The sequence below is a fragment of the Motacilla alba genome, chromosome 1A (assembly GCF_015832195.1).
Source record: "Motacilla alba alba isolate MOTALB_02 chromosome 1A, Motacilla_alba_V1.0_pri, whole genome shotgun sequence".
Lineage (NCBI taxonomy): Eukaryota > Metazoa > Chordata > Aves > Passeriformes > Motacillidae > Motacilla > Motacilla alba.
This window is the reverse complement of record NC_052031.1, coordinates 15,379,035-15,404,520: the sequence shown is the minus strand read 5'-3', so window position 1 is coordinate 15,404,520 and position 25,486 is coordinate 15,379,035. Positions and strand designations below refer to the sequence as shown.

At 42.6% G+C, this 25,486-nt stretch overlaps 1 protein-coding gene across 5 annotated transcripts in view; it reads left to right on the top strand.

The window, feature by feature from the left end:
• CELSR1 (cadherin EGF LAG seven-pass G-type receptor 1) overlaps positions 1-25,486 on the top strand; it is a 164,719-nt gene that overhangs the window by 65,676 nt on the left and 73,557 nt on the right. For all 5 annotated transcript variants that reach the window (XM_038153112.1, XM_038153111.1, XM_038153108.1 and 2 more), the window contains exons 2-3: positions 1,842-2,480; positions 23,251-23,473. In XM_038153112.1, the coding sequence (XP_038009040.1) occupies positions 1,842-2,480; positions 23,251-23,473 (862 nt within the window). The remainder of the gene's footprint in view (positions 1-1,841; positions 2,481-23,250; positions 23,474-25,486) is intronic.

The following is a 25,486-nucleotide window of genomic DNA, read 5'->3' as shown; positions in this document are numbered from 1 at the left end:
CAACATGGGACCATTTCCTCTTGTCTTGTCACTTGTTACCTGGGAGAAGTCAAACAGATCACTCCACACAATGTCCCCTCCTGGGGGATTGGTTTTAGCCAGGCAGTAGTTAAAGTAGCACACGGAAGAAGACATTTTTTATTTGCATAAAAACTGCTTCAGTGGGGAAAAAGTCAACAGCTGAATTTTTACAGAGAACCTGATAGCAGGAGGGAGTCAAAAGCCATTTTGTTAATTATGGTGCTATGATTTACTACATTGCTGCTATAAAACTGGAGGAAAAATCTTCCAACAATACATTTCTTTTTAAAACAAAACCACACTTGAGATGGAGTGGTGACAGTGAGTAGGAAAGAAATAATTCTGATTTTTTCTGTTCTATTTCTGTATGACCATAATAGGTCATAAAGTTACCCTTTGAGATAACAAACCTTAGCAAAATGACATTTAGCACTCTATGCTGTTAGACGTTTGATCTCACACTGGTAGATTTAAACACAGTTCCTGATGCAATTTACATTGATGTGATTCAAAATCCATTTCTTGCACGTACCTGGTGGTTTAATTGAAATCAGGGTTATTAGCTGGTTACTTGTGTAATTATTATCACTGAGATGCTTCAGACCAAGGCTGTGACACTGAGCTGTGGCCTAAGGAAATTGGGCTCAGTTCTTAACCCCACTCTGGGGCTCATATTGGCCACTCAAACCAGCTGATCTCTCTCATGAGATGAAATCATGCCCATTTAAGTTTGCTTGTTTACACTATGACATCTTCCAAAAGGAACATTTCCTACCGGAAGCCACTCTTGATCTCATTTGGGATTTCTAGATGCTGCTCTAATGCTAACCAGATTTTCTGTAATGCAATCTGTATTTTAATGAGTCCCTAATGTTAGCAAGGAGACACATTTAAACTAAGTGATTTGGTTTCAGTGATGATGCAACTTCCCATTCCACATATATGCATTGAAGTTAGATTAAATTTAGCACTCACTGTGTCATAATTATTTTCCATAATGTCAGAATAATCTAGAATTTGTACATTCACAGTGCTGCTGTAAGCCTCAGGGTGTGCTGAAATTTTACAGTGGCAGCTCTCAGTCCAGTGTCGGGTATTAGTGCTGTATTTTTATAATCATGGGTTTTATTGCAGAACAGGCACAGCCTTATCAGAAATGCCTTAAAGGAAGGATAAAATGAAAGAATTTTTAAATGTCTGTTTTTCACTACAGGCATATTTTATTTAATTTTTTTTCTAATATTCATAAAATATTTTTAAGAAGTTACATGTGAGAAATGAAAAAGTTCTGGCACTCAAATGTGAAGTCTTGTTTCCTTAAATGATTTATCTGAAGCTCTGGTCACAATTCTCTGTCTGTGCAGAGTTCTGTCTCCTTAAGCCTGAGACCACACCTGACGAAGATAATTTTGGTATTGTGCTGTGAAAAGCAGCAGCTTCCCAGCACCAGTTGTAGGCTATCAGTCACTTTCCTGAGAGTCACCTTCCTCTTGGTTTCCCTTGGCCATCATAGGGCCCTCAGACTGTTTCCACACTAACCCTTGCTAGTTATTTGCCTGGCATCTTCTCCAGGTGTTCTTGCCTCTTTGAGATGTCTTGGGTCCTTTGAGTTACAATTCTTAAGAAATTTTATTTTGTTTTCCTGAGAAAAGGCAATGGTAATAACTTCAGAAGGTGGATACATTTCCTTCTCTCATCCTGGTGCCCTGAACTGAGTGCCTTGCAGGTCTGTTTCATTTTCAGGAGACTGTGGAAGCCTCCCTGTTCGTAGGTTGAAGCCTTCTCTCTGACATGGCTGTTATTTTCTCTCTTCCCTTCAGATGGAGTTCACAGTGTCACTGCAGTCTGCACCCTGCGTGTCACCATCATCACGGACGACATGCTCACCAACAGCATCACCGTGCGGCTGGAGAACATGTCCCAGGAGAGGTTCCTTTCTCCCCTCCTCTCCCTCTTTGTGGAGGGGGTGGCAACTGTGCTGTCCACCGCCAAGGACGGCATCTTTGTTTTCAACATCCAGAATGACACGGATGTCAGCTCCAATATCCTGAACGTGACCTTCTCAGCCTTGCTCCCTGGTGGCATTCGAAACAAGTTCTTCCCCTCTGAGGACCTGCAGGAGCAGATCTACCTCAACAGGACGCTGCTGACCATGATTTCGACACAGAGGGTGCTGCCTTTCGACGACAACATCTGCCTGCGAGAGCCCTGTGAGAACTACATGAAGTGTGTCTCCGTGCTAAAGTTTGACAGCTCGGCCCCGTTCATCAGCTCCAACACGGTCCTGTTCCGGCCCATCCACCCCATCAACGGGCTGCGGTGCCGCTGCCCCCCGGGCTTCACCGGGGACTACTGTGAGACAGAGATCGACCTGTGCTACTCCAACCCCTGCGGGAGCAACGGGCTCTGCCGGAGCCGAGAGGGCGGCTACACTTGTGAGTGCTACGAGGACTACACTGGTATGTGTTTATCTTATCTTTGGCCCCTGATTTATATGTGAGACCAGCAGCCAGGCCAGCTCTGTGGCCAGCAGAAATTGCTGGCATTCTTAGTCAAAGGGAGAAAAAGTCCCGGTGCTGCCTTCTAGTCAGGAGAAGGTTTGTGAGTGTCACTTAGGGTGGGTAGGTGCCATATCTCTGTGTGTGCACCGTGGTAGGAACCGTGCCTTGCTCCAGGTCATGCGGGGGGACTGTCGGCTGCTGAAGAGATTTGCACTGTGTGAATTTCTGCTCAAAATGCTTTATGCAGACACAGTTGTTCTGTCTGGAAGGAAAAAGGTGGGACCCATCTCCTGGTTCATGGGTTTGCATGTAAACCCATCGCAGGCCCCTTCACACACCGGGGCATAGTGTGGGTGCACAGCCCCGGTAGGAGCTCCTGAGCCCTTGGTCATCAGCCAGCACAGAGCATCAGCACTGTCCTTGTTCCCAAAAAGCTGCAGTAATGCACACTTAAGGGAAGTACTGTAACTCAGCTCTGGTTTGTAAATGTTCAGATAAAACTCCAGAAGCTCGTAGCTGTTTCCAGGCCTGTCTCCACGCCCGCTGAGGAACGTACTTCGCCTCATCATGGACTTGACAGCTAATAAAGATCAAAGTGCTGCTTCTCAAATACTCCTGAGAAGTTACAAAAGAATATTAGGTGAATGTTTTCTGGTGCTTCAGTAAAGTCAGTGGGATTATTTATGTATTTGAAATTGCACATGCATTTAAGCATTCTGCACTGACGTGCTGCCAGCTGTAATTTACACTGACAGCTCAGCAATGTCTGCTGTGACCCCTGCAAACAAGGGGTGGAGCAGAGGGGGTTGTTCCCAACACTGTCTCTCACTGCTGAAGTTATAAAAAATTGAAACCATAAATTATTTAAATTCTGATGTAAAAAAAAATCTCGTTGGTGTGGATCCAGCCCTCCAGGTGGAAGGCTTTTCCTTCAGTCTCTGGCTGTTGCCTCAGGGCTGTCATCAAAAATGTGACTGTGGAAGGAGCCAGGAGTTAGCGAGTAGGGACATGGCAGCAAAGGAACTGGGCTTTTCCCAGCATGGGGGACAGGAGATGCTCCCTCAAATTTATGCAGGGCTTGGGGCAGCAGGACCATTCTAAGAAGATGGGAAATTTTTTTTTTTTTTGCCTGATGGGAGAAGCCCTGAATAGAACTGTGAGATGGTTGGGATATTTGGTGTCTGTTGAGGAGTTACTTTTGTGCCAAGCTTCTCATGAATGAGTTCCACAGTGAAATGCATTTTAAAGTCCATAATCCATAAATACACAATACACACAGAACTGGGCATCACAAAATAGATTTTATTATCAGTAGATTTAATTTAAAATGTTTGTATACTATTGTACTGTAAATAGGAAGTAGCAAGATTCATTAACCAAAGATGTGCATAAAAATGAAGTTAATACATCCATGTTTTAGTTTTGGAATGACATGCATTCCATCACATTTTTACAATCTTTTGCTAGAAATCTTCAGAAAAAAAGGCTAAATACACTTTTAGAATGGAAGATAATAAGCTTGTATTAATAATTGATGAACATGTTTAATACTTAATGCTGTAGTCAGAACAAACAGTACATATTCAGAAGAGAAGCACCATATTATTCATACACAAAGAAAGATTTGATCTCTACGTCTGTTTTCAGTGCATAGTTGCTGAGTTAAAAATTAACTGTCCTGCTGTCAGGATATTAAAGTGGTCAGAAGTTAAGGAGGGAGCACTGCTTATAGCTTTGCTGTCTTTAGGTCTCAGAGTTAACTACACTTGAGTGAAACACTTTCTTCTTTGGAAGGACAGTTTGATCACATTCAGATTGGCCAGGGAAAAACACTTCCAACCATGATAAAGAGGGCTCTGGAATACATTATCCCAAAAATCAATGCAAATATTGTAGAATAATTCTGGTTTATTACTGGATGAATGCAGTAGAAATTTAGTATCTGTTCTGGGGTTGGTTGAAGTTACTTTGATGCTTTTAGGTTCCATGTTGCATAACAATGTTTTGTTCATAAAACCCAAACATCTACCCACATATAGTGGCCATTAGTTCCTTGATTTTCATCCTCTTTACAGAGCAAGGTTGAAAATGTTATCAACAAGTAATCTAGTCACAGAAATATTTAATGAAGATGCATTATTGAATTTTGTCCCAATCTCCTTTAAGTATTGTTGTTTTACCTCTGATTTTAATAATTTCTTTATATATATTCATATCCATTTGCAAGTTCAGTTTATGACTATTAATCATAATATTGTGTTTTCAGCTTGGATGAGAATTTATTGTTTACAGCAATCCAGATTTTCTATCTATTTGATATGTAAATAGCCCAGGTTGGTTTCAATAGCAGCAGTGCATGTTGGCTCATGGAATGCAGTGGCCATAAATTGGAATGAGCTGGGAATTGCCAAGGCTGAAGGTTGGAAGATTCTGATATTACTGAAATTTTATCATGGTACTAACTTGGTGTAGTAACATACCAGTATGAGGTACCTACAAATCTTTGAATTAATAGTAAAAGATGAAATATGAATGGTAACAGTCTATGAAATGCAGCCTGCTTTGGGAGCTCTCATGTTTCCATTTCCCAATTAAGAGCCTACATAGAAAAATAATTATAAGAAAATACTAAGATCTGTCATCTCTCTGGGGAGATAGGCTGCAATTTGATGAGAAATCACTACACAATCATAACCCTGTACTGATTCTATCTGACTAGTCACCTGCTAAAAATATAGTGTTTATTTCCTGTACAAGACAATTATGTCCTATCTTAATAGGATGGAATTTCCCTCCATTTTTCCACCCTGCTTTGAAGCCCTCCATTTGGTTCCATGTAATTGTTAGTCATTTATACATGATGAAAGTTTCTCTGTCTTCAGGAGTCTTCTGTTACGGGCACAAAGGTAAACTGAGCTTCCACAAGGTATTTCTGGAACCTGATTACTGCCTAGGCTGGGGTGATTTGGAATTCACTTCACTTCCTGTGATGTAAGGACGTGAGTGAGGAAGTACATATATTTTTAATCCTTTTTTTTTTTTTCAGACTTATAACCTCTTTAACTTCTTTATCTACAAATCAGTGTAGGGCAGTGAGCAATGGACACACAAATAGTGGTGCCATTGATGGCAGAGAGCTGTATGCATGACTAAAGTTTAAAGGATGTAATTTTAGTTAAGCAAAAAAATTTATTGAACACTGCATAAAGCCTGTATAATTTTTCCAGCTTCATTTCATATATCTTTCTGTACTCCCCAGGGGACAACCCCTGAAGTGCAAAGGACAATGTCATCAACACCTGTTTTAGGGGAATGGATGCCACAGCCGTTCCTGTGTGAGCTGTGCTTCCAGCCCCATCCTGGTGCCTCCTACAGAGCACACCACTGTGGCCATAAATCAGCACCTTTTTGGGTGTGAATTCCCAGTGTTCCTGCCCTGCCATGAATGATGCTTCCTCCAGTGCTGTTCTCATGGTGCTGCTGCTCAGCAGCCACCAAGACTGCTCTCCTCTATGGTCATATTCCCAAAAAGCAAAATTTAATCCACACAGAACAAAAGTGCTCTAATGGAAAACAAACCAACTCCTGAAATAAAGAAGTAATTCAATGTTCCCACAGTTCTCCTTAGCATTATCACATTCTCTCTGCCTCCTTTGCTATGCAACCCCTAGCAAGGAGCAGTTTGTAGGGAAAAAGATCATCAGAGAATTCCCCATATCCTTTGCATCTCTCCTTGGATTTCACTTCAGAGAGAGGAGAAATCTTGCATGGTTGTAAATCTTCTAGTAATCAAATACAGCAATTAGAGATCTTCTGCATGTTACACTTTTTTCCCTCCTAATTTATATTTGTGATACCATATTGACATGAGGAATCATTATATGTAATGTGCCTGCTATGAATCCAAACTTTGTGTCATGAGAAGGTAATTATAGCTGGTTTCTCAGCATCCTGCCAGAAGTTTCTAATCATATTGCTTAGTAAGTTCTCAGTGTTTGGCTCTTGCAAACATAGAACATGAAAGTAAATGTGAGGATATCTTCTGCTTTATCTTATATCCATTCTTCAGATAGTAATTTCTCAGCTCATTCTGATACCAGATTCTCCTTTTTCAGGCCAGAGAGATTTATTTCAGGGAATTTCAGCTTTGAGGTAGAGAAATCTGGCATCCACAGTAGCCATAATGAGTGTTTTATCTCATGCAAGAAGGTCTGAAATTCCACTCTCAGTTGCACTTCTGCAGCTTGTTGGGATCACAGGTGTGTAACAGCCAAATCCTGTACAGCAAATCTAAATTTGATTCCTTCTGCACTGCATTTAACTCCTTGTATAGCTTATGGAAGGCTGTGGTTTTGTGACAGCAAGTATAAATAAAGGTTATCCTTACTGGCCTGTGGGGCTTTGACAACATTTTCAAGCAGCTGTGACCAAGTTTTTCTTTAATACAAAACACCAAACAAGAAATTCTGTCATTAACAAACACTGCCATGAATGCAGGGACATTGTCCTTGCCATGTGACAGCTTCATTGGTCATGTCTCTGATTCTTCATTCAAATATTAAGGGAACACAATGACGATACTGAAATGTTTTGTATCATTGCTGCCTTAGCAGTATCTTATAGTCTAAGTCTTCAGAGTTATGCTACTGTACTCCACATGGTTTTATATACTAAAGAGATAAAAACCTAGTCAGGGTCTAATACTCTAGAAAACATAAAGTCAATTTTAAGATTTTAAATACAATTACAGTTATTAGAGTGCTGGATGATTTGCAGTATTTCCAGAATTTGAACTCCTAGTGGGGTTTTATGAAGATTTTCTGCTGATTTTGGATGCAGGAAAAATTGAAGAAGAGTGCTGACTAGCTTTCATTGTTTCTCAGTGCCTTGAGTGGAATACCTGGTTGCCTTACCTTGCAGTTTCTGTATGGCAGTACTGTGAAAAAGCTTCTGGAGTGTGATTGCATCCCAATGAAGGTCTGGGCAGTGTTGAAGGTTTAGATATTTTTCTATTTTTTTTTCTTTTTCAGCAGTGCTATGCCATGCCATTATTGTGATGCTTGTAGTGAAACTAGGTCTGCATAACAGCATCACCACTTCCTTTGATTGCTGTGGCCCTGACTCTCTGCAGCTTTTTCACATCTGATGGAAAGATAAATAATTGTTTGCTTGTAAGATCCATCCTTACAATTAGTACTCCTTGGCTGATGTCCCAGCACAGTCTTTTCTATCCATCTTCAACTGTCTCTGTTTCATCAGCCCTTTTCTGCCTTTAAGCAGTTATCTCTGTTGGGGTAGACATGGCAAGCTGTGCCCCCACACTGGCAGCAGTTGTGTACAGCCAGGGGTCTCTGTTTCCTCCCAGCCCCTTCCAAGCCCCCGAGTGCTTACAGGACTTGGGTGGCTGGCAAGGACCCTGTAAGCAGGGAGGTGGATGGTCCAGAAGCAGAGCTTAAGTCCTCCAAACACTTTTCAGAGCATGACTAGTGTAAAAGCTGGAAGAGGCTATCGTTATTGTTACTTATTATCTTCATCAATGACATAGACAAGGGGATCGAGCACACCCTCTGCAGATTTCTCAGATGACAGCAAGCTGAGTGGTGCAGTTGACACACCTGAAGGATGGGATGCCATCCAGAGGGACCTGGACAAGCTCGAGAAATGCATGGTGTTGCCATGGGAATCTCATGAAGTTTAAGAAGACCAAGAGCAAGGTCCTGCACGTGGGTTGGAGCACCCCCAGTGCCAACACAGTCTGGGGGATGAACAGATGGAAAGCAGCCCTGCCAGGAAGGACTCAGAGGTGCTGGTGGTTGTGAGGCTGGACTGAGCTGGCAATGTGCTCTTACAGCCCAGAAAGCCAATTGTGTCCTGGACTGCATCAAAAGCAAGTCAAGAGCAGCTGAGGAAGGGCCATTCCTGGGCTGCCCATGGCTGGAAACCTGGGGGAATCCCTGTGAAAGGCATTTCTTTCCTGACATGGATTCTCAGCAGAAGTCTGTGTGCCCACTCACCTGGTGTGTTTAACTCTGAGATTTGCTGTGCGTGTTAAAACATATCCTTGCTTCTTTTTGTGGTAAGGTTTGCTGTTCATGCAGGCAGGGATGGGGCCAGCACACCACAGCCTTACAGCTGGATCCAAGTGATGCTGCACTGGGGCTGTGGCCCAGATATCACAACTGCATGATTGCTTCCTCCAGAAGATAAGTGAAACAATAAAAACAGAGCAAAAAATTCAGTCAAATTCTGAAGTCTATTATTGTCATGTTTCTGTTGATTATATTCCTGTCCATGTCTGTCACCAAGTCACGGGAGATGAGTGTTGCAAATCTGGAGTTTATATCAGATTCTCAGGACTCACTGAAGAGGTCTGCCATTTCTCTAGGTGGGTTTTTATCTGGAGGGTATGTCCTTCAGCTAATCTTCAACCTACGCTCACTTGTCAGGATGCAAAGAGCCTTTGCTAATTGGATTACTGTGGTGTATTTGTTGACAGTTTAGTTCTCAAATGCTGTACATGGCCTGTAGCCTTCACAGCAATCTGCTATGCTTTTTCTTAAACCCAGGCAAAGAGTTTTATCGCATTACCCTCCTCCTGAGGTGCATAAACCAGCTACTGTTTAAAGTTCCACAGTTTCCTCAGTCATGTCCAAACCCTCCTTGCCCTCACCCCAAGGTGCTGCATGTGGGATGGTCTTTGATTCAGCTGACCTGCTGCAAGTGCTGGGGGTTCCTCGTCTGGAGCCTTGTGTCTTATCTTCCTTGCCCATGGAAATATTTGCACTGATCAAAGTCCTTTGCTGTCATGTGGAAACCCAGCTAGAGACCTCATGTTGTGTTTGTTCTTTTTAATTAGTTTTAGAATTATTTGACAGGACTCATGTTCTTGCTGGGTGCTGCTGCGATGGAGGCACGAAGGGTGCTTTGTAGAAGCAAGTAGCAGATCACACACCAATGTAATCACTTAGCTCTGGTTTCAGGAGCTACCTTAGTAATTAATCTCCAATACACTTATGAATTCAGCTCTTCCAAACAGTTCCGTGTCTAGGAAATCCTCCTTACTGATTATGGCTTATCTTCTTTTGCTTCTCCATAAGACAGCTGTGGGGCTGGCTTCTTCTTCCCTTCATTTAGCCACTCCCCTCATTTGTCAGCCAAAGAGTCTGTCACTGATAATTTTGCACTTTCTTCCCATTTTTTAATTAAAAAAAATAAAATAAAGTAACGTGTAGTTAGAATTCAGTAACCAGATAACTCTAGCAGTAATGTGTTTCAGTAACTGTTCAGTAACCAGTTTCAGTAACCTGTTTCAGGATGGTTCCATTCTCACAGTTACATTTTTACACTTGCTGGCTCCTAATGCCCTTGGATCTGCGAGATCAGGGTGGAAGATGGAGAGAAGGCAGGTTTTTGGCTGTGGGCCGTACAGTACAAAGTCAAGGCTTGCTGACATGAGAGGCCTGCAAGCACAGACTGTGGTGGCACAGGCTTGCAGCTGAGGGACAAGTGCTGCCCCAGCTGTTCTACAATTCTATGTTCAGTATCTGGCCCTGCTGGCCAGGTGTAACCTCAGGCTGTGTTGGGATGGAAGGGACCTCTAAAGATCAGCCAGTCCAAGCCCTCTACCATGGCTAACATCGGTTTCAGTCTCTTTTTTCCAAGCTGAATTTCATTCAATAGCTGTTGTGAAAAGAGCACATTTGACCCTGACACCTTGCCCAGCTAAGCTCCTGCTTGCTGTCAGGCAGCCTGCTTTGTGTGAGCAGGGCAAGCTGCTGAGCTGGCCGGGGTACCTGCCTGCCTCTGGCACCTGACCTCGCTTCCCACCCCCTGGCAAGGAAATGTGCTGGGAGTATGAGCTCTCAGTGGTGTCCAGTGGCACAGAGATACACAGGGAGCACCTCAGCTTTCCTATTGGCATCTTGGTTAACAACAGACAGGTCCAAATTTAGGATTCCCTTTATTCTAGCACATGTGAAATCTCTTTTATTGTATTTCATTGTGTATGACATTGCTCTGTCAATTTTTGAGCAGTTTCTTGAATTATTTTCCTGATTTTATATTGATGGTATTTCTGTTACCACACCTAAATGGGAGTCACAATTCTCCCAGGCTTTTTGGAAACCTTTGTTATAGTGCATTTTCTTTTCATCATTGGTCAAACTGAAGTAAAAAACGTGGGAAGTGAAGTGTAATTAATCAAAGTGGAGGTATTTGATATTATAATTTTATAGGTACATGTAAAACCCCTCCTCACTGATGTAGCGAAATTCCCACACACTGTCGTAATTGTGAACATATATATGCATTGCAGATCCTTGGTCTGACAGGAATTACACATTTGGAGGTTTGTTTTCATTAAAATATTTTAAATAGTGGTTTATTAAACTACAGCAAATTTCTCTGTGACCGTAGTTTACAATTGTGTTTTCATTAATTTAGCCAAGTTGAGTCTTGTGCAATGTAAGATTTGGGGTTTTTTTCCCCATTGTTTAATTTCAAAAAGGTTGGCTGGATAAAATTTTAAGCTGCACAAGTGCATTCTCATCTCCCAAACATACACTTGCTAAATGTCAAAACAGCCCATATGTTATACTACCCCTTAAGTGGTTGTGGTTTTTTCTCACTGAAAACAAATCAGATAAGAATAAAGGAGGAGAGAAACAAGGAGAAAAACCCAAAACCTTGCCTATAAGTTATTTGTGCAGAAGATAAAATCATAATAAGATAGTGTTTTTTTCCAGTATACCTTATGTTCTGAAAATCCCCTCACAGTGTTCACAGCAGATCAAAGGTTAAAACAAAACCATAAAAAAATTCCAGGACACCTGAAGTGAAATATTCTAGATCTTCCAAAACGAAAAAGAGATTTAGCCTCCAAGGATCGAGATAATGGGGCTCCTTTTCTCCTGTCTGCAAATAAAAAACTGGGAAACAAAACTGGGAAGCAGTAAGGCTGAATTATGAAAAACAGGTTGGACTTCTGTGTATATATTTATAATTCCGAAATTAGACTTTTTTTTTTCATCAGTGGGTAAACAATGGGAAAGTGGCAGGAAGGATGGTTGGGTGCAGAGAGGAGGGTATCAGGATGATATCCTGTTAGGAGGGAAAAAAAGCATGAAATAGTTTCTTGTGTCTCTGTTCTTTTTGTTATGATGATTGAAAGTTTCGACAGTTGAGCACCAGACTGAGGCACTTGGCCTTGAACATCAAGATAATTACAGTTGTGCAGAGCGTGGTGGGAACCACAACTTCATTGTTGTTGCAAATGCTCTTTTGTTTGGAGCATCATGGTTCAGTGCCTGCATGGCAGCCCTGCTCCTCCCGCGCGGGTTTTGTTCCGCGGCCCGCGGACCGTGGCCCCGAGCGCGGCTTCCAGAGCAGCCACACGCTGAATCCTCCGCTTCTGCAACTCAAGATGAAGATACTTTACTTCAGGCTGTCTCTCAATTCTCCATAGAGAAGCTTATGGGACCTTTTATACAGCATTTTCATATAGTATAATTAAAAAGCATGTTTTAATTAGATAGGCCAGCTTCAAAGGGTCAGCACAACTGATGTGCATATTGTAACAAAGATATGAAGACGAATGCCTTATACTAATAATTAAACACATTCTAATTGACACAATGAAGTGTATTAACTCTAATAAGATGGTAATCATTTAAGGTTACTTTAAAATTGAATGGTATTTAACAAAAAGGCTGAATTTTAATTCACTGGACTGCTGTAAGCAGAGTTAAGTACAAGCTATGAAAGTCGACTGGATTTATTTTTTAAGAGTTCATTTTAAAACACTTTTTAAGAAAGTAACTTTTGAATTTCCATCTGTTCTGTAGGTTTAAAAATACATGGATTTTGAGATTTTCTGTGCAAGATGTGTCTGACATTACAATCCCTTTTTCCTGACTCATTAAGAAAAAGTCAGTTTCCCTGGTTAAGTTGCTTTTTGTTTTCAGTTTGTGTTCCTGTGCTGTGTACCAAATATTTTTGAAGCTACCAAAACATAAGATTACAGGATTATCTTTTTAACCCTAATCCTTTTAATTTGACAAGCAAAAGGGCATTTCTGATTGGTTTTTTTCAGACTTTTCTTTCAATGTATAACAATGAGAATTTGATCAACATCAGATCGTTTTGCCAGCTCTGCCTATCCCATGATGGTAAACGGCTGAACTGCGATTCACATTAAGACAGTTAGACAGTGCTTTTAAGTATACATTTCTTTCAAGCTGATAATTCTCATATAAAATAAAATATAAAGCTCTGAACTGGTAGCTTCCTAACACACACACACACACACACACACACACACACACACACTTACAATGATAGATTGACTTTAAGCATGGTTTTCTGGGGCATCATTAATATTTTATGGCATATCTTCAGTTATTCTCACTAATTGGCCATTACGCTTCTTTCCACCAGAGCTTCTGGGACCACCTAGGGTGTGAAGGGGCATGGTTTGATTTGGGGCCTGCCTGGTTCTAAATTGCCATGATGTTTACCATAGCATTGGATTACTCAGAAAATGGGAGAGTGAGATTTTCCTGTGAAAACTTCTAATTTTATGGAAAACACAAAAGGCAGGCTCTCACCAGCCCTCCTTTAGTGGAGACGTGCGGAGTTAGCTGCTTGTGCCGACAGTCCCAGCGGGCTGCTGGAGACAGGGGGAGATGGCTTCTGTGTTTTGTGTCCCATGAGCTGAATCATCATGTCTGTAACAATTACATGGAGAAAATTAAGTGGGATATTAGTGAAATAAGGGCTGAACTCTCCGAAAAAGAAGAGCAATGTTTGCTCTTGAAAGGGAGACACTGATCTAAAGTAGCCTTCATTTTTCATCTTCTTTCTAAAGGCAGTTATTTGCAGATGTGTTGCCTTTTTGAACTGCTTTGAGATGCTAACTTGATCAAAAACAAGTGCTAGAGTTTTGCTCTTGCCCACCAATTTAGGAACTGGGAGTTGCAACCCTTTGGTGATCTCTGTGGAAAGCAGCTTAGGGAAACCAGGTTGAAAGTGAGCAGGAAGCCTGATGGTGCCTGAAAGTGTGTCTGGTTTTCCAGCTCTTGAGTTCCTGTTGATAAAAGATGTTATTGCACACACACCCCTGTCCCTGCCACCACGCCTTGCTTGCTTTCCTGATTCACATAAATAGTTTAATGTATTTTGAAAAGCCCAGTGGGAGGCCAAAACAGCCTGTGGAACAGCAGCCTTGTGGAGTTAATGGTCTTGGTGGTGGCATTTGGTGCCCAGGAAGAATTGCAACTCTGTGGCATGAAATAATCTTTCTTGTCATGTGAGCAGAAGCACAATGAGCCTGTCCCCTTCTTCTAGCTCACTGCTGCCCATGGAAGGAGGTGAGAACCAGGCCTGGCAGGTGGTTCCCATGCTGGAGTGCCTGCAGGCATGCAGGGATGCAAATATGGATCAGCCTGCAAAGGCTGTCCCAAAGGGAATCTGTCCTGCCAGCCATGGTGGCTACTCCAGCCTTTGGCTCCCTCCATGTGCCCCTCCTCCAGTAACACTCCTGGAGAGGAATCAAGGGGCATGGAGAGCCAAGAAAACAAAATATAATATCAGATTTATATATAGTAAAGGTAGAGGGTGATTGTGCCTCTTAAAATAAAAGGAGGGAGAGATATTCTTCTGTAAATAAATGTGTTATGCAAAGGGATGCTTTGTTCTTACACCTCCAGCTTCTTCACCAGTTTTAAGGTGGGTTTTTTAGGAAGAGATTTATTCCAAGTAGTAATGCAAATTGCAGACACAATGGCATAATCTAGTTTGAGGTTTATCTTTGACATCTATAATAATGTTATCCCCCTGATAATACATCCAGAGATAAAGCTTAGGCTTTTATTGAAAGGCAGTGCTTCATCACCATATCTTACACTAAATCACTGCAATTTGCATTATGATGAATTGTCTTACATGTAAACCTGCCACAGAGTTCAACATAACAGGAAATTTTTGTGCATTTTTTTCCTCATGTGTAGATTTGTACTGTGTTTAGCTCTGTGAGAGGGAGAACCTAAAAGGTTTTGAAAGCTTTACCTTACAGGTCAAATGCAGAAGGAGATGACACTTACAAGGGCCCTGTACATTACAATAAATGGTTCAATAATTTAGAGAGCTTAGCAACCATTGTCAAGTCAGCCAAGAGTAAAGATGAAGACATTAAGAAATTACCCACTGGACCCCATAGGTCAAAATTTGTTGTTAAGTAAGTGTGGCAGGCTAAAGGCTTGGATGCTAAAGACCTTTTCCAACCAAAACGATCCTGTGATTCTATGGGTTTTCCTCCTCCACCACATCTAAAGCATTCCAAAAACGTGCTTTTCCTCACCATTTCCTCAAAAGCCTGGGGGAGATTATGTCTGGTGCTGTGGGAGCAGGCAGCAGGGGGAAAGCAGACACATTGTGTGCACCCTGCCCACTGGCCCACTGCAGGACACCAGTGCCCAGGTTTCACACAGACATGTCTCTGAGTGAGTTTGCCATTGAGCGTGTGCCCCACCTCTGCAAAACAACCCTCTGGGGCTTCTTTTGGAGGTATTGGCACCAATCCATGGGCTGGAAAATCATGAGTTGCCTCTTTATTTTTTTTGCCAAATAATAAGGTGGGCTTCAGAATTGGTTGTTTTCTTAAATGGAGAATATTTTACTGTGACATCTGGCTCCTTGCTCACCATGGTGCTGTCAGGAAAAAAAATCACAGTACTCCTGATAAATCTTGGTTTCATTTCTAGTGCTCACAGTTCTGGCCTCATGGCTGGACAGTGAAAGGTGAGTTGCCTGGTGTAGATAGAGTGGAAACTTAATGCCTGGGAATTTTTAATCCTCAACAAATACACAAGGGAGGGAACACAGGTATTCAGTTGTGACTTTTGTCAATGCTCTGTTCTTGCTGGCACTGGTGGAAATTGCATAGGAGAATGAGGTTCAGTGATCGTGCAGCATTGAGCATATATCTTCTTGAGAACATGCTCATAATTTCTGAATCCACAGACTAATTCATTTCTCCAACAGATGTGCCCCAAATATCACTAATCCTCCTCAGTATTGTTTCTTTTCCCTCCCACCTCCCCCAATTATTCCTTCTCATTTAAATGCAAAAACACAAAACAACCCAAATCATCAATCCATCCATCCTTCTCTGCAGGGTGTCTTTTGTTTTGCCCAGGGAAGGGGAGGAGTCCAGGGAAAATGGAGCATCTTTGCTCAGACTGATGCTGCTCTGGGATCCTGGCCTGGTTTGGGGCTGTCAGAGGGCCAGGCACTGTTGCAGTGGCTGCTCTGCATGTGCATTGCACCAGTGGGCGCAGACTGGAGCAGCTTGAGGCATGGAGACCTGCTTTTGCTGCTTTTGCTTTTGTAAAACACAGTTTAGCTTGGTTTCCAGTGGGGAAGGAAGAAGAATGGGGTCCTGGCCTCTCCCTTGCCTGTTTGGCCCATGGGATATTTTCATGGTGGTCCTCCTTCTCCTCGCAGGAGCTTGCAGGAGTTCAGAGCAGCCAGGGTGCAGAGGTTTTCCTTGAGGACCCTGGTGGGAAGAGGAACTAGGAAGGCTCAGGTAGCATCATCCTGTTGAGGTGTGAGTAGAAATGGGAGCTCCCTCAGAACAGACAGTTTGGGCTGGAATTTGACCACCAAGAGCTCTCATGTACCTTGGGGCAGCAGATGACACCCACACCTTCAGAGGCAAATGAAATAAAATAAAAAGCTTCTCATGTTCATTATTTTAAAGCATCTCATTATTAAAAATCTTAGGATCCTTATTTAGCTGAGTATGATTTTTGAAAGTCTAAATTGTGAGTAATCAGGGAGGCCTAGGGGGAACTTTATAGAAGCACAGGGAAGGGAGAAGTGTGATGGTAAAGGAGAGGTATAAGAGATATGTATTTGTATCCAAAAGAGCAGTGGTATCTGCACAGTTTCTTCCCACCAGCTCAGTCAGAGCTTAGTGCTTGTGCCCATGGAAAACCTAAAGCAGATCCAGAGATAAAGGGGTGATTTCTGGATTATCTTATTATAGAATCATTTCTACATATCACCTCAGAGAACTGCTTGGCAAGCTATATGCATAATGTGACAGGAATGTTTTTGCTGTTATTTTGCTTAGTGTTATAAGGTCAGGTGACTCTCTTGTAAATACATAATATTAAATCTGGAATGGTTAGCAACTGAAATTCTGCAGGACAGCTGTCACTGCAGGTCAGCAGTTTGAGTGTGTATGTGTGGAGTATGTCTATGTAGGTATTTATGTATTATTTTACTTTAACCTGTTTCTCATAATATGACTTTGTAAGTCAGAAAGCAGCAAAGGAAGCAGAAAGCAAAAGAAAGGAGGGAAACTCTAAAATAGACCCTAAGCTGGTGTTTCTCCCCATAAGAGGATTTGGGATAATTTTAATTAACCTAGATCAGTCCCAGTTCTAAAAACATAAACAAATGAGTAAAAGAAAAGACCAAAATGTATTTTCAAGTTTAAAGGTTTAGTAGCAGTATCATTTAGAAACCTCACAAAGTCATGACCATCAGTGTCAATAACACGGAGTCTGCATGGCCTCTGTGAAGTGGCAGTAGGGGCTTGGCTCTTGATTTCTAAGGAACCCAGATTTTATGTCTGTTACTCAAATAACACTTCTGAGTCATTCATGTAAAATGGTACATGAATTTAGTTGTCTCCTAATTAATCTCTGTCACTAGTGCACCAGTGGCTTCTAACTTGTATTTGATCTGGTTTCTCCATCATTCAGAATGAGCTGGCTGATGTTTCTGGGTAGCTGCTCTCCAACTTCTATAATAAACCCAGTAGATGTTTGTTTGTTTGTTTGTTTGTTTGTATCACATTTCATTGGTAATTGGCATTTGCTGCCAGTTTGCTGGGAGGTAAAGCTGACCTCCCAGTATATTCTGAGGGTAGACTCATGCACCACAGGGCCACTGAATTTGCCTTTGTGGACATGGATTCCCCATGAATTTCCCTTTATCGAGCCATGAACTTCCCTTTATGGACAAAATCCAGTGCTAATTTTTATTATTAGAATTGCACCTATGTTTTAGGCAAGTTTTCCGGCAGTACATCCATGTACAATCAGTGGAGAGAGGTGGGTATCTACTGGAGATTTTGATTCAGTTCTCCTAAGGCAGGCATTGAGCCACTAGACTCATACATGAGCCATCTAAAATGGCTTAAAGCTGTATTTCCGTAACAGTTAAACCTTTTTAAGAATTCCTGGGTGCATGGTCCTCCTTCCCGTGTGCTGTTCATCCCATCAATTCTGGAAGGGACTTAATCTGAAGATCACTAACACTTCAATTAAGAAATGAAATGTGTTTTGCCATCTTAGCTCTTCAAATCAGTCAACTGCAGGACTACATGAATGCCTGCACAAGGGAGGGGGAGGAAACCGCAGCATGCTTGGGGAAAGGAGGGGACTGTGGTAACTCCCACTCGTCTGTACTATGGTGAAACCACCCCTAAAGCTCAAGATCCCAACCTCTTTGTATGTTGTTCCAGCAGAGATTTCCGAGGTGATTCTGCAGCTAATTTGTTTTTAACAACCTCCTTCTTTCTTAGTGCACTGATCGCTTTGGTGCCAATTGTCATGTAAGGTTAGTAGTGCTTTAATTACTAGAGGAAAAGGAGGATTGATTTCCCATAATGTGCAAGACAGCAAATACATTTTTAATGTAGTTAGTTCTTTATTAGGGCAAATGGTCAGTAGGAATTGTTTGAAGAATTTAGTTTTTCTATTTCTTGTTTTTCTATTTGCCTTTCTCCTTTTGCCTTAATTCTTGTGGATTGTCCTTTCCACTTTAAAGTATATAATTTTAGGTCAGCTGCTTAAATCAGCTTCCCAACATGCTGTTTATTCTGGCAAAGCAACTGGAAGCACAGAGAAAATTAATATGTGTCTAGAGGAGCAAGTGGCAGAATGAGGAAAGGAGAAAAGAGTCAGTTCAAATAATTACAGACAGTGAGTAAAAAATTATTGTGTCCAGGGAAACTGATGAAAAAAGAACATCAGTGCAAATTTGCTGCTTCATGTAAATATATATTTAATGTACTGTTTCAGTTGAATACAATCAGAGAATAGTAAAAAACTTTGAGGACTAATCCCTAAACCGGTGTATTGGTCAAACATACTGCAGTAAACTGATGTGAAGAGGAATTCTTTGTGTATTTGGATGCCATCTTCTTGTTTCCAGCAAGCTTTCAAACATTTCACATTGTTGTTGTAAAGTCAAACAACTTATCAGCAAAACCACAGTCAGATTTCTGCAAAGACCAGCTCATTGATGCATACCAGTGTGTTGCTTGAAACCCACAAAGTTCAGCTCACAAGGCATTTGCAATTGGGAGATTATTGTCCCAGTTTTAAGAAAGCTTTTTTTTTTCTCTTTTTTCATTACCATTTATCATTTATTAGCTAAACTTTCATTACTTTAATGGTCAGAGGAAGACTAAATCTCGCCAGCCTTTGTATTTGCCTGTTCTTGCTATTTTGCACCTGCTATCATGGTGTCCTCACTTGCATAAACTTAACAGGAACTTTATGACTAAGACCTTTGTAACATTAGTCCTAAAATCAAAGAGGATAGGTATGTATTAAACATAGGATGTTTGTGAGTGGGATGCAGTGTCCAAAGCAACTACGACGTTTTGATCTCAAGGGCTTTAAAAATAGGAAGCACTACCTAGAGGGCTGCAGAAAAGCCAGAGGATTAGTAGCTTTAAAAGTCATCAATATTAATTGGGAGCCTATAAGTTCAGCTACTGCCATGTCACAGTAAATCATTTTCTGGCAAGGGCAGAATTTTTTCAAAGCCGAGGAATCTGCTGGCAGATAACAGGCAGCCTCAGCCCGTGTTATCTGAGAGTGCATGCTTTGGCTTTAGCAGCTGCAGGGGCTGAGCTTCACATCCACTGCTTGGATCTCACAGAGCTGTGATGTGTAACTTGTTTGTGCAGTGATTCCTAAAATGCAAGCCAGTGTGAAAAATGAAATTATATTAGTCAAGGAAATGCTGTGAGGAGCAAAGGAGGGTTTCACAGGCTGGATGAGTGGCTGAGCCATGCTGCCATCACCAGTCTCACAGACTGACTGACCCCAGCTGTCTGTTACAGCTATTTGGGCTGTGGTTTTATCACCCCAGCCCCTCCTGACCCCCACTGCACAGCAACTCTCCCTCTTCTGTACTATTTTTTCCTAGCAGACTGTAAGGCCACCCTTTTGATGGCACGTGCCAGCCCTCCGACCTTCATCTGCAAGCAGGCACACAGGGGCTTTTCATTGCCAAGGGCTGGCGCATGCAGCTCCTTCCTTTCCTGCTCCTCAGTGCTCTTCCCTTAGGGCCTTCTGGCTCCAGCCAGCAACCAGCTCTTCCTTCAAGTCCATGCAGGCTTTGAGGATGGGTTTTAGGCTGTGCCTCAAAACTCCTGCAGGGCAGAGCAGTGGGACAGTGGTGTGTCCAAGGGGAGGTGGCTGCCCTTGGAAGTGACAAACTCAAGAGTGACACAGAGGTGCTTTCTGTTGCCGGTCCTGATCAAAGCAGTGCTTTGAATTCTTGCTCAGATGGCTTCTCCAAAAGGCAAAAATGCTCTGTTTCTAAGTAATTCCAGGCACTTTTGGAGGAAAGGGTAATTAAGGTTTCTAAGTTTAAAAAACAAAAGGTTTTTTGGTAGTCTTTGTGCTCCGAAGCACAGTGACACCTTGGATTTACTGTTGAGATTTCAAAACCACTATTCTAATGTATTTTGGTAAATACACATAAAATATGAAAATTCAACATCAAAGACTATGCATTAAATACAGTTCTCATTTACATTACAGACTGAAGAGAATTCAGAATAATTTTAGTAACTGGGACATCAATGATGCTACAACTGAATAAATATAGGACAAAGAATCTTGAAATATATTATTTTAATGAACTTTACACATCTTAATGAAAATAAGTAAAAAAAAATTATAACTTTTCTGTAAGCTTTTCTCTTAAATAGTTTTATGCCTGTATAGGTATCTAAACAAATGGTCTATACATTCTTGTTGTATCACAGAATTAATACATCAATGACTTCCAGCTTAGGCTTTTATATTTCACCTCTGTATTGCCATGGCATTTCCACAGCATGCTGCAATGCCAAGAATCTCTCCTTTTAGCTCACCCTTTTCCTCTCTGTGTATTCAAGCCTTCGTGTTATTTGCTTTTACAAAATACATCATTCTATTCCCAGAAAGCCTTGAAGATTTCATTCTTCTGTGAGTCAGAGTTATTTCACAAAATATCCTACTACTTTTTTTTAAAGCAACAAACTTCTGTGTTTTCTTTCTATAGGAATTTTGTTTTTTCACTTTTTTGAGAGTTTTGCTACACAAGATACGTGTATTAGGGCTGTGCTTATGCAGTAGATCTTCAACAAGTGCTTGCTGTAATGTCCTCTTAAAACATCTGATGCATGTGTGCACCATATCCAGTATACTGAGGGATGTCTTGCATGATATGTACATTTTTTTCCAAAAGAAACACATTATAGAGTGTTTAAAAATATTAAGGAAAGTGTATTCACATAATATCTGATTGTGAGCTCTAAGTATTGTCTGATATGTAGAGCTGATAAGTGGAAACAGGAAGTATTTCTCAAGTGATTTTCACAGCATCTCACTTTAATATAAAGTGAGAATATAGGAACATGAGTGCTGAAGGGGAAAAGCTCTAAGCACAGGTTTGGACTCAAGGCTATATGGGTTATTAGTTCAGAGTAATGCACAGAGCAGGTCCATCCTCCAGAGCTGGCCCCTCCTGGATGGGGTGTGCCTGGCTCCTGATCATAGCAGTCTTGTGTTTGCTCCTGCATTTTGGCAGCTTAAGCCATACCTGGTCTGAAAGGCAAGTGATGTTGATGCAAGAAGAAAAAGGCAGCAAAGCTGGAGAGCCAAAACCACAAAGCTGCCCACCTCGCCTTATCTCAGAGATCACTGCCCTTGGGGCAGTGGCTAAATCAGCTGCAAAGCATGGCAGCTTGCCGCCTGGCACAGAAAGGAGGTGCAGAGCCAGCTCTGGATGCAGTACTGCTACCTTCAGCCTGCCTCCTAGTGTGGGCAGCTTTGGCGTGGGAACCTGTGGGAGCTGGGCTGTGGAGCACTAAATGGAACAAAACTTTCCATTTAAATTTGCCTTTGTTAATGAGTCACTGCCCACAGCTCCTGCTGCTTTTACTTTCCTACAGGAATGTGTTTTCACAGTTTTAGCTGTGCTTGGATCAGTCACAGGACCATGGAATGGTCAGGGTTGGAAGGGGTCTCTGCTCTTCCAAACCCCTGCTAAAGCAGGCTCACCCACAGCAAGTTGCACAGGGTCATGTCCAGATGAGTATTGAATATCTCCACTGAAAGAGACTCCACAGCCTCTCTGGGCAGCCCGTTCCAGTGCTCTGTCATCCTCAAAGGGCAGAAGGTTTTTCTCATTCTCAGATGGAGCTTCCTGCTTTTCAGTCTGTGCCTGTTGCCCCTTGTCCCGTTGCTGAGCACTGTAAAGAGCCCATCCCAATGTAATTGTATCATCTGGTGGCAGTGGTCATGCAAACATTGAAGTGTTAGAAATGTATTCCTTCAGCTGGCTGTGTTGAGTAGTATTGCTCTACATTTATTTGTCAGACACTGTTACTGGGTTCAATTCAACTGTATATACCACCTCCAGTTTCTCTGAACTCAGTTTTACATGTGGGATGTGAACATACCATAGGAAGACACATGTCAAAACACCAGTGTTAACTAATTAACTCACACACAGTGTTTGGCTTTCTGTACAACAATTAATCCAGCAGCTGCTTTTGTCCCAGCTGCAGCAGATATTTTAAAATTATTATCCTCTGTACATTATTTTTTTTAATTGGGATCATTCTCAGATTTTGAGCAAGCACAAGACAGAAACCCATGGCATACATATAAAGCAAGACACTGCATTCTGTTTATTGTATTTAACACATCCTACTACATGCTTTGGGGATGAATAAAGACAAATTGTTTAGGGATGAAACAATTTAACAAGTGGCATACAGAATCCATAACTTCTGTAGAGAGTTAACGTGCCCTTCTACAAAGGGTTCAGAAAATTGTCATCACCTGCAGGATGCATGTGTGGGAAAAGGTGGAAGCAATCCCTATGTCATCTGTATCCTTCTTATTCTTGCTGTAGACATTTTGAGAGCTTTGTCATGAGCTCATCCATGTTCTGCTGCCACCATGGGCAGCAAAGCCAGATGCCATTCAAGACAAAGTGCAGCCATTTATCTGTTTTACAAAATTTCCAACTATACTGAAACACCAAAACAATTTGCACGTATTTTGGTTGACAGAGAATGTGCAGAGTTTTTACCTCCTCCCATCTAGATCTGTCACCAGGTCTGTATTTGTCACTCAGTTTGGAAGCAGCCAAGGAATCTGAAAACCATAGGCCAGTGTTGTTGGATATTTGCAAGAGGATTGCTCAACAAATTGTATTCCACAGTTCCCTGAAAATTCAGACTTGAAGAAGATGCGGCATTCTTACCCCCAGCAATCACAGGCTTGTACCTCAGTTGCTTAGGGGGTCAGGTGCAAAAGTTTGGAAGCAGCTTGACCTGTAGCAGAACCACTTGGGTAGCTGAGTGTCACAGCTTGGTGCTGGGCTGAGGTGCCACCTTCTCTGATGTCTGCTTGTCCCCTTGCAGGAGAGTCCTGCGAGGTGAACGCGCGCTCGGGCCGCTGCGCTCCGGGGGTGTGCAAGAACGGAGGAACCTGCGTGAACCTGCTCATCGGGGGCTTCAAGTGCGAGTGCCCCCCGGGCGAGTACGAGCGGCCCTACTGCGAGATGACCACCCGGAGCTTCCCCCCTCAGTCCTTCATCACCTTCAAGGGGCTGCGGCAGCGCTTCCACTTCACCGTCTCCCTCATGTAAGTGCCAGCAGGGAAGGGTTCTGTGCCTGATGGCTCCTCGCTCTGGCTTTGGACTGTTTGTCATGTACTGATAGGGATCCTGAAGGTCCCTGTAGGGATTTCTGACAATGACTCCTGGGAGCAGGGCATGTTATTTGAAAGTATTTGATTTTCTGCCCTGCTGTGGATGTTTCTGTGTTGCTGACTCACAACCTTCCCTGTTGTAGCACAGGGTGATGGTGTGGGGAGAAGGGATACCAGGACCTCTCTGGTCACCCATCACCAGCCTTCAGCTGCAGAAGTGCCAGGGTGAATGCTGGGTTTCACACTTTCACTAGCTGGGCCGTTGGCTTCCTGACCTTCAGCCCAGCTTCAGAACTAATCCATTTGTGCTCCTTGTTTGGGAGCACTCTTCCCATCTCCTGTTTCCCTACCTGTGAGAGGACCTGGGCATGTCAGGCCTTGGCTGAGCACATTGTGGTTCTTCTCAGGTTCTTGCTTTCCAGAGTTTGGCTTGGGACAGCCCCAACTGATCCAGTTCCTCACTTAGCTCCTTCTGGTCTTCACACCCAGGTCCTGCTCCTGGTCCCATCCCAGCTCCCAGACACTAGTCTTATCCCCATCCCATCTGCCCCAACATCCACGTGTTGGGCAGTTCTTCTTCTGGGCTCTCACTTTTCCCCTGGGCGTGCAAGGAGGAGCAATGATAGCAGCCAGTCATGGGCAAGGGCTCTTCCTCACTGGGGAAAAATGCCTCTTCTGGAGAAGACTTCTTGGGTCACAGGGCTTGCTTGGAGCGGAGCCAGAGCTCCAAGTGCACAGATGCCTCTTCTCTGGGGAGAGGTTTCACATGGTTTAGCTGGTCAGGATTGACTTTTGGTTTTCCCTCACTGCTGACTGAGTAAACAACACAAAATGTGTTACTGCTGACCCCAAAGAGCAGAGCTGGGGATTTTTTGATAGGTACCACAGCAGCTGCAAGGGCAGAGCTGTGTGTGTATCTGCCCAGAGAAGGTGCTCAGGGAGGTCAGACAGGCTTCAGGCCTATGTCTCCTCCAGCACCCAGCCATTACCTGGTGTTTCATGTCTGTCAGGAGCCAGGTCAGTTTTTTACAGCATGCTTTTCAGTCTTATCCTTTAGCACAGTTTACTTTCCTGAGCTAAGATCCCAGAGAGACTCCCCATGTAATGCTTCTGTTAATAGAAGAAAGTAATGCCCCATCCTTGTAAATGTTCAAGGCCAGGCTGGATGGGACTTGCAGCAGCCTGGTCTAGTGGCAGGTGTCCTGCCCATGGCAGGGGGCTGGAACTGGATGGTCTTTATGGTCCCTTCCAACCCAAACCATTCTATCATTTTATGATTTCTACCATTTTATCTTTCATCTGCCTTAATCCTAAAGTCAAAATTTTATGGAATCTTGAAATTTTGGTTAAATCAGAAAGCACAGATGTGGTTTGCACACAAGCCAAGGCAAGGGAGAGTTGTGCCTGTGAAGATTATTTCAGAGCATGAGGTCTAAGCACACAGAAAAACCGAGGAGCAAAAGGCTCTGTTGGATTTGTCAGCCCCACAGTGAGAGCAAACAAAGGTGCAGTCTGGGCTGGCTGCCAGCTTGAATTGCCTGCACTACCCTTGATTTGTCCCTTCAGCCATGAGGTGTCATTTTTCAGGCTTTTGGAAGGAGAGCTTTGACGTGTAGGGTGCTTTCAGTTAATATTACTCAAATGCCCTGTGTAGGGGTTATTGAGAAATAGCAAAGTACTGTACAAGGGTAGTCCTTACACCAGGGCTTCTTCATCATCTTTAGAACCACAGTGGCTTATTTAGTCATGAGCTCAACACTACTTACTCCATTTGGTGTGACTGTAAGAATTCTAGGCCATTGTGAGGTTCATCCCCCACTGTCTGGAATGGCGACGCATTTAGCTTTTCATACCTGAAGTTCACTTTTATTTACACTAGCTATTTATTTGTCTTTTATTATCCTTCAGTGGAGGAGGAGAACATTATGTGAGGATCAGCAAGAGTTA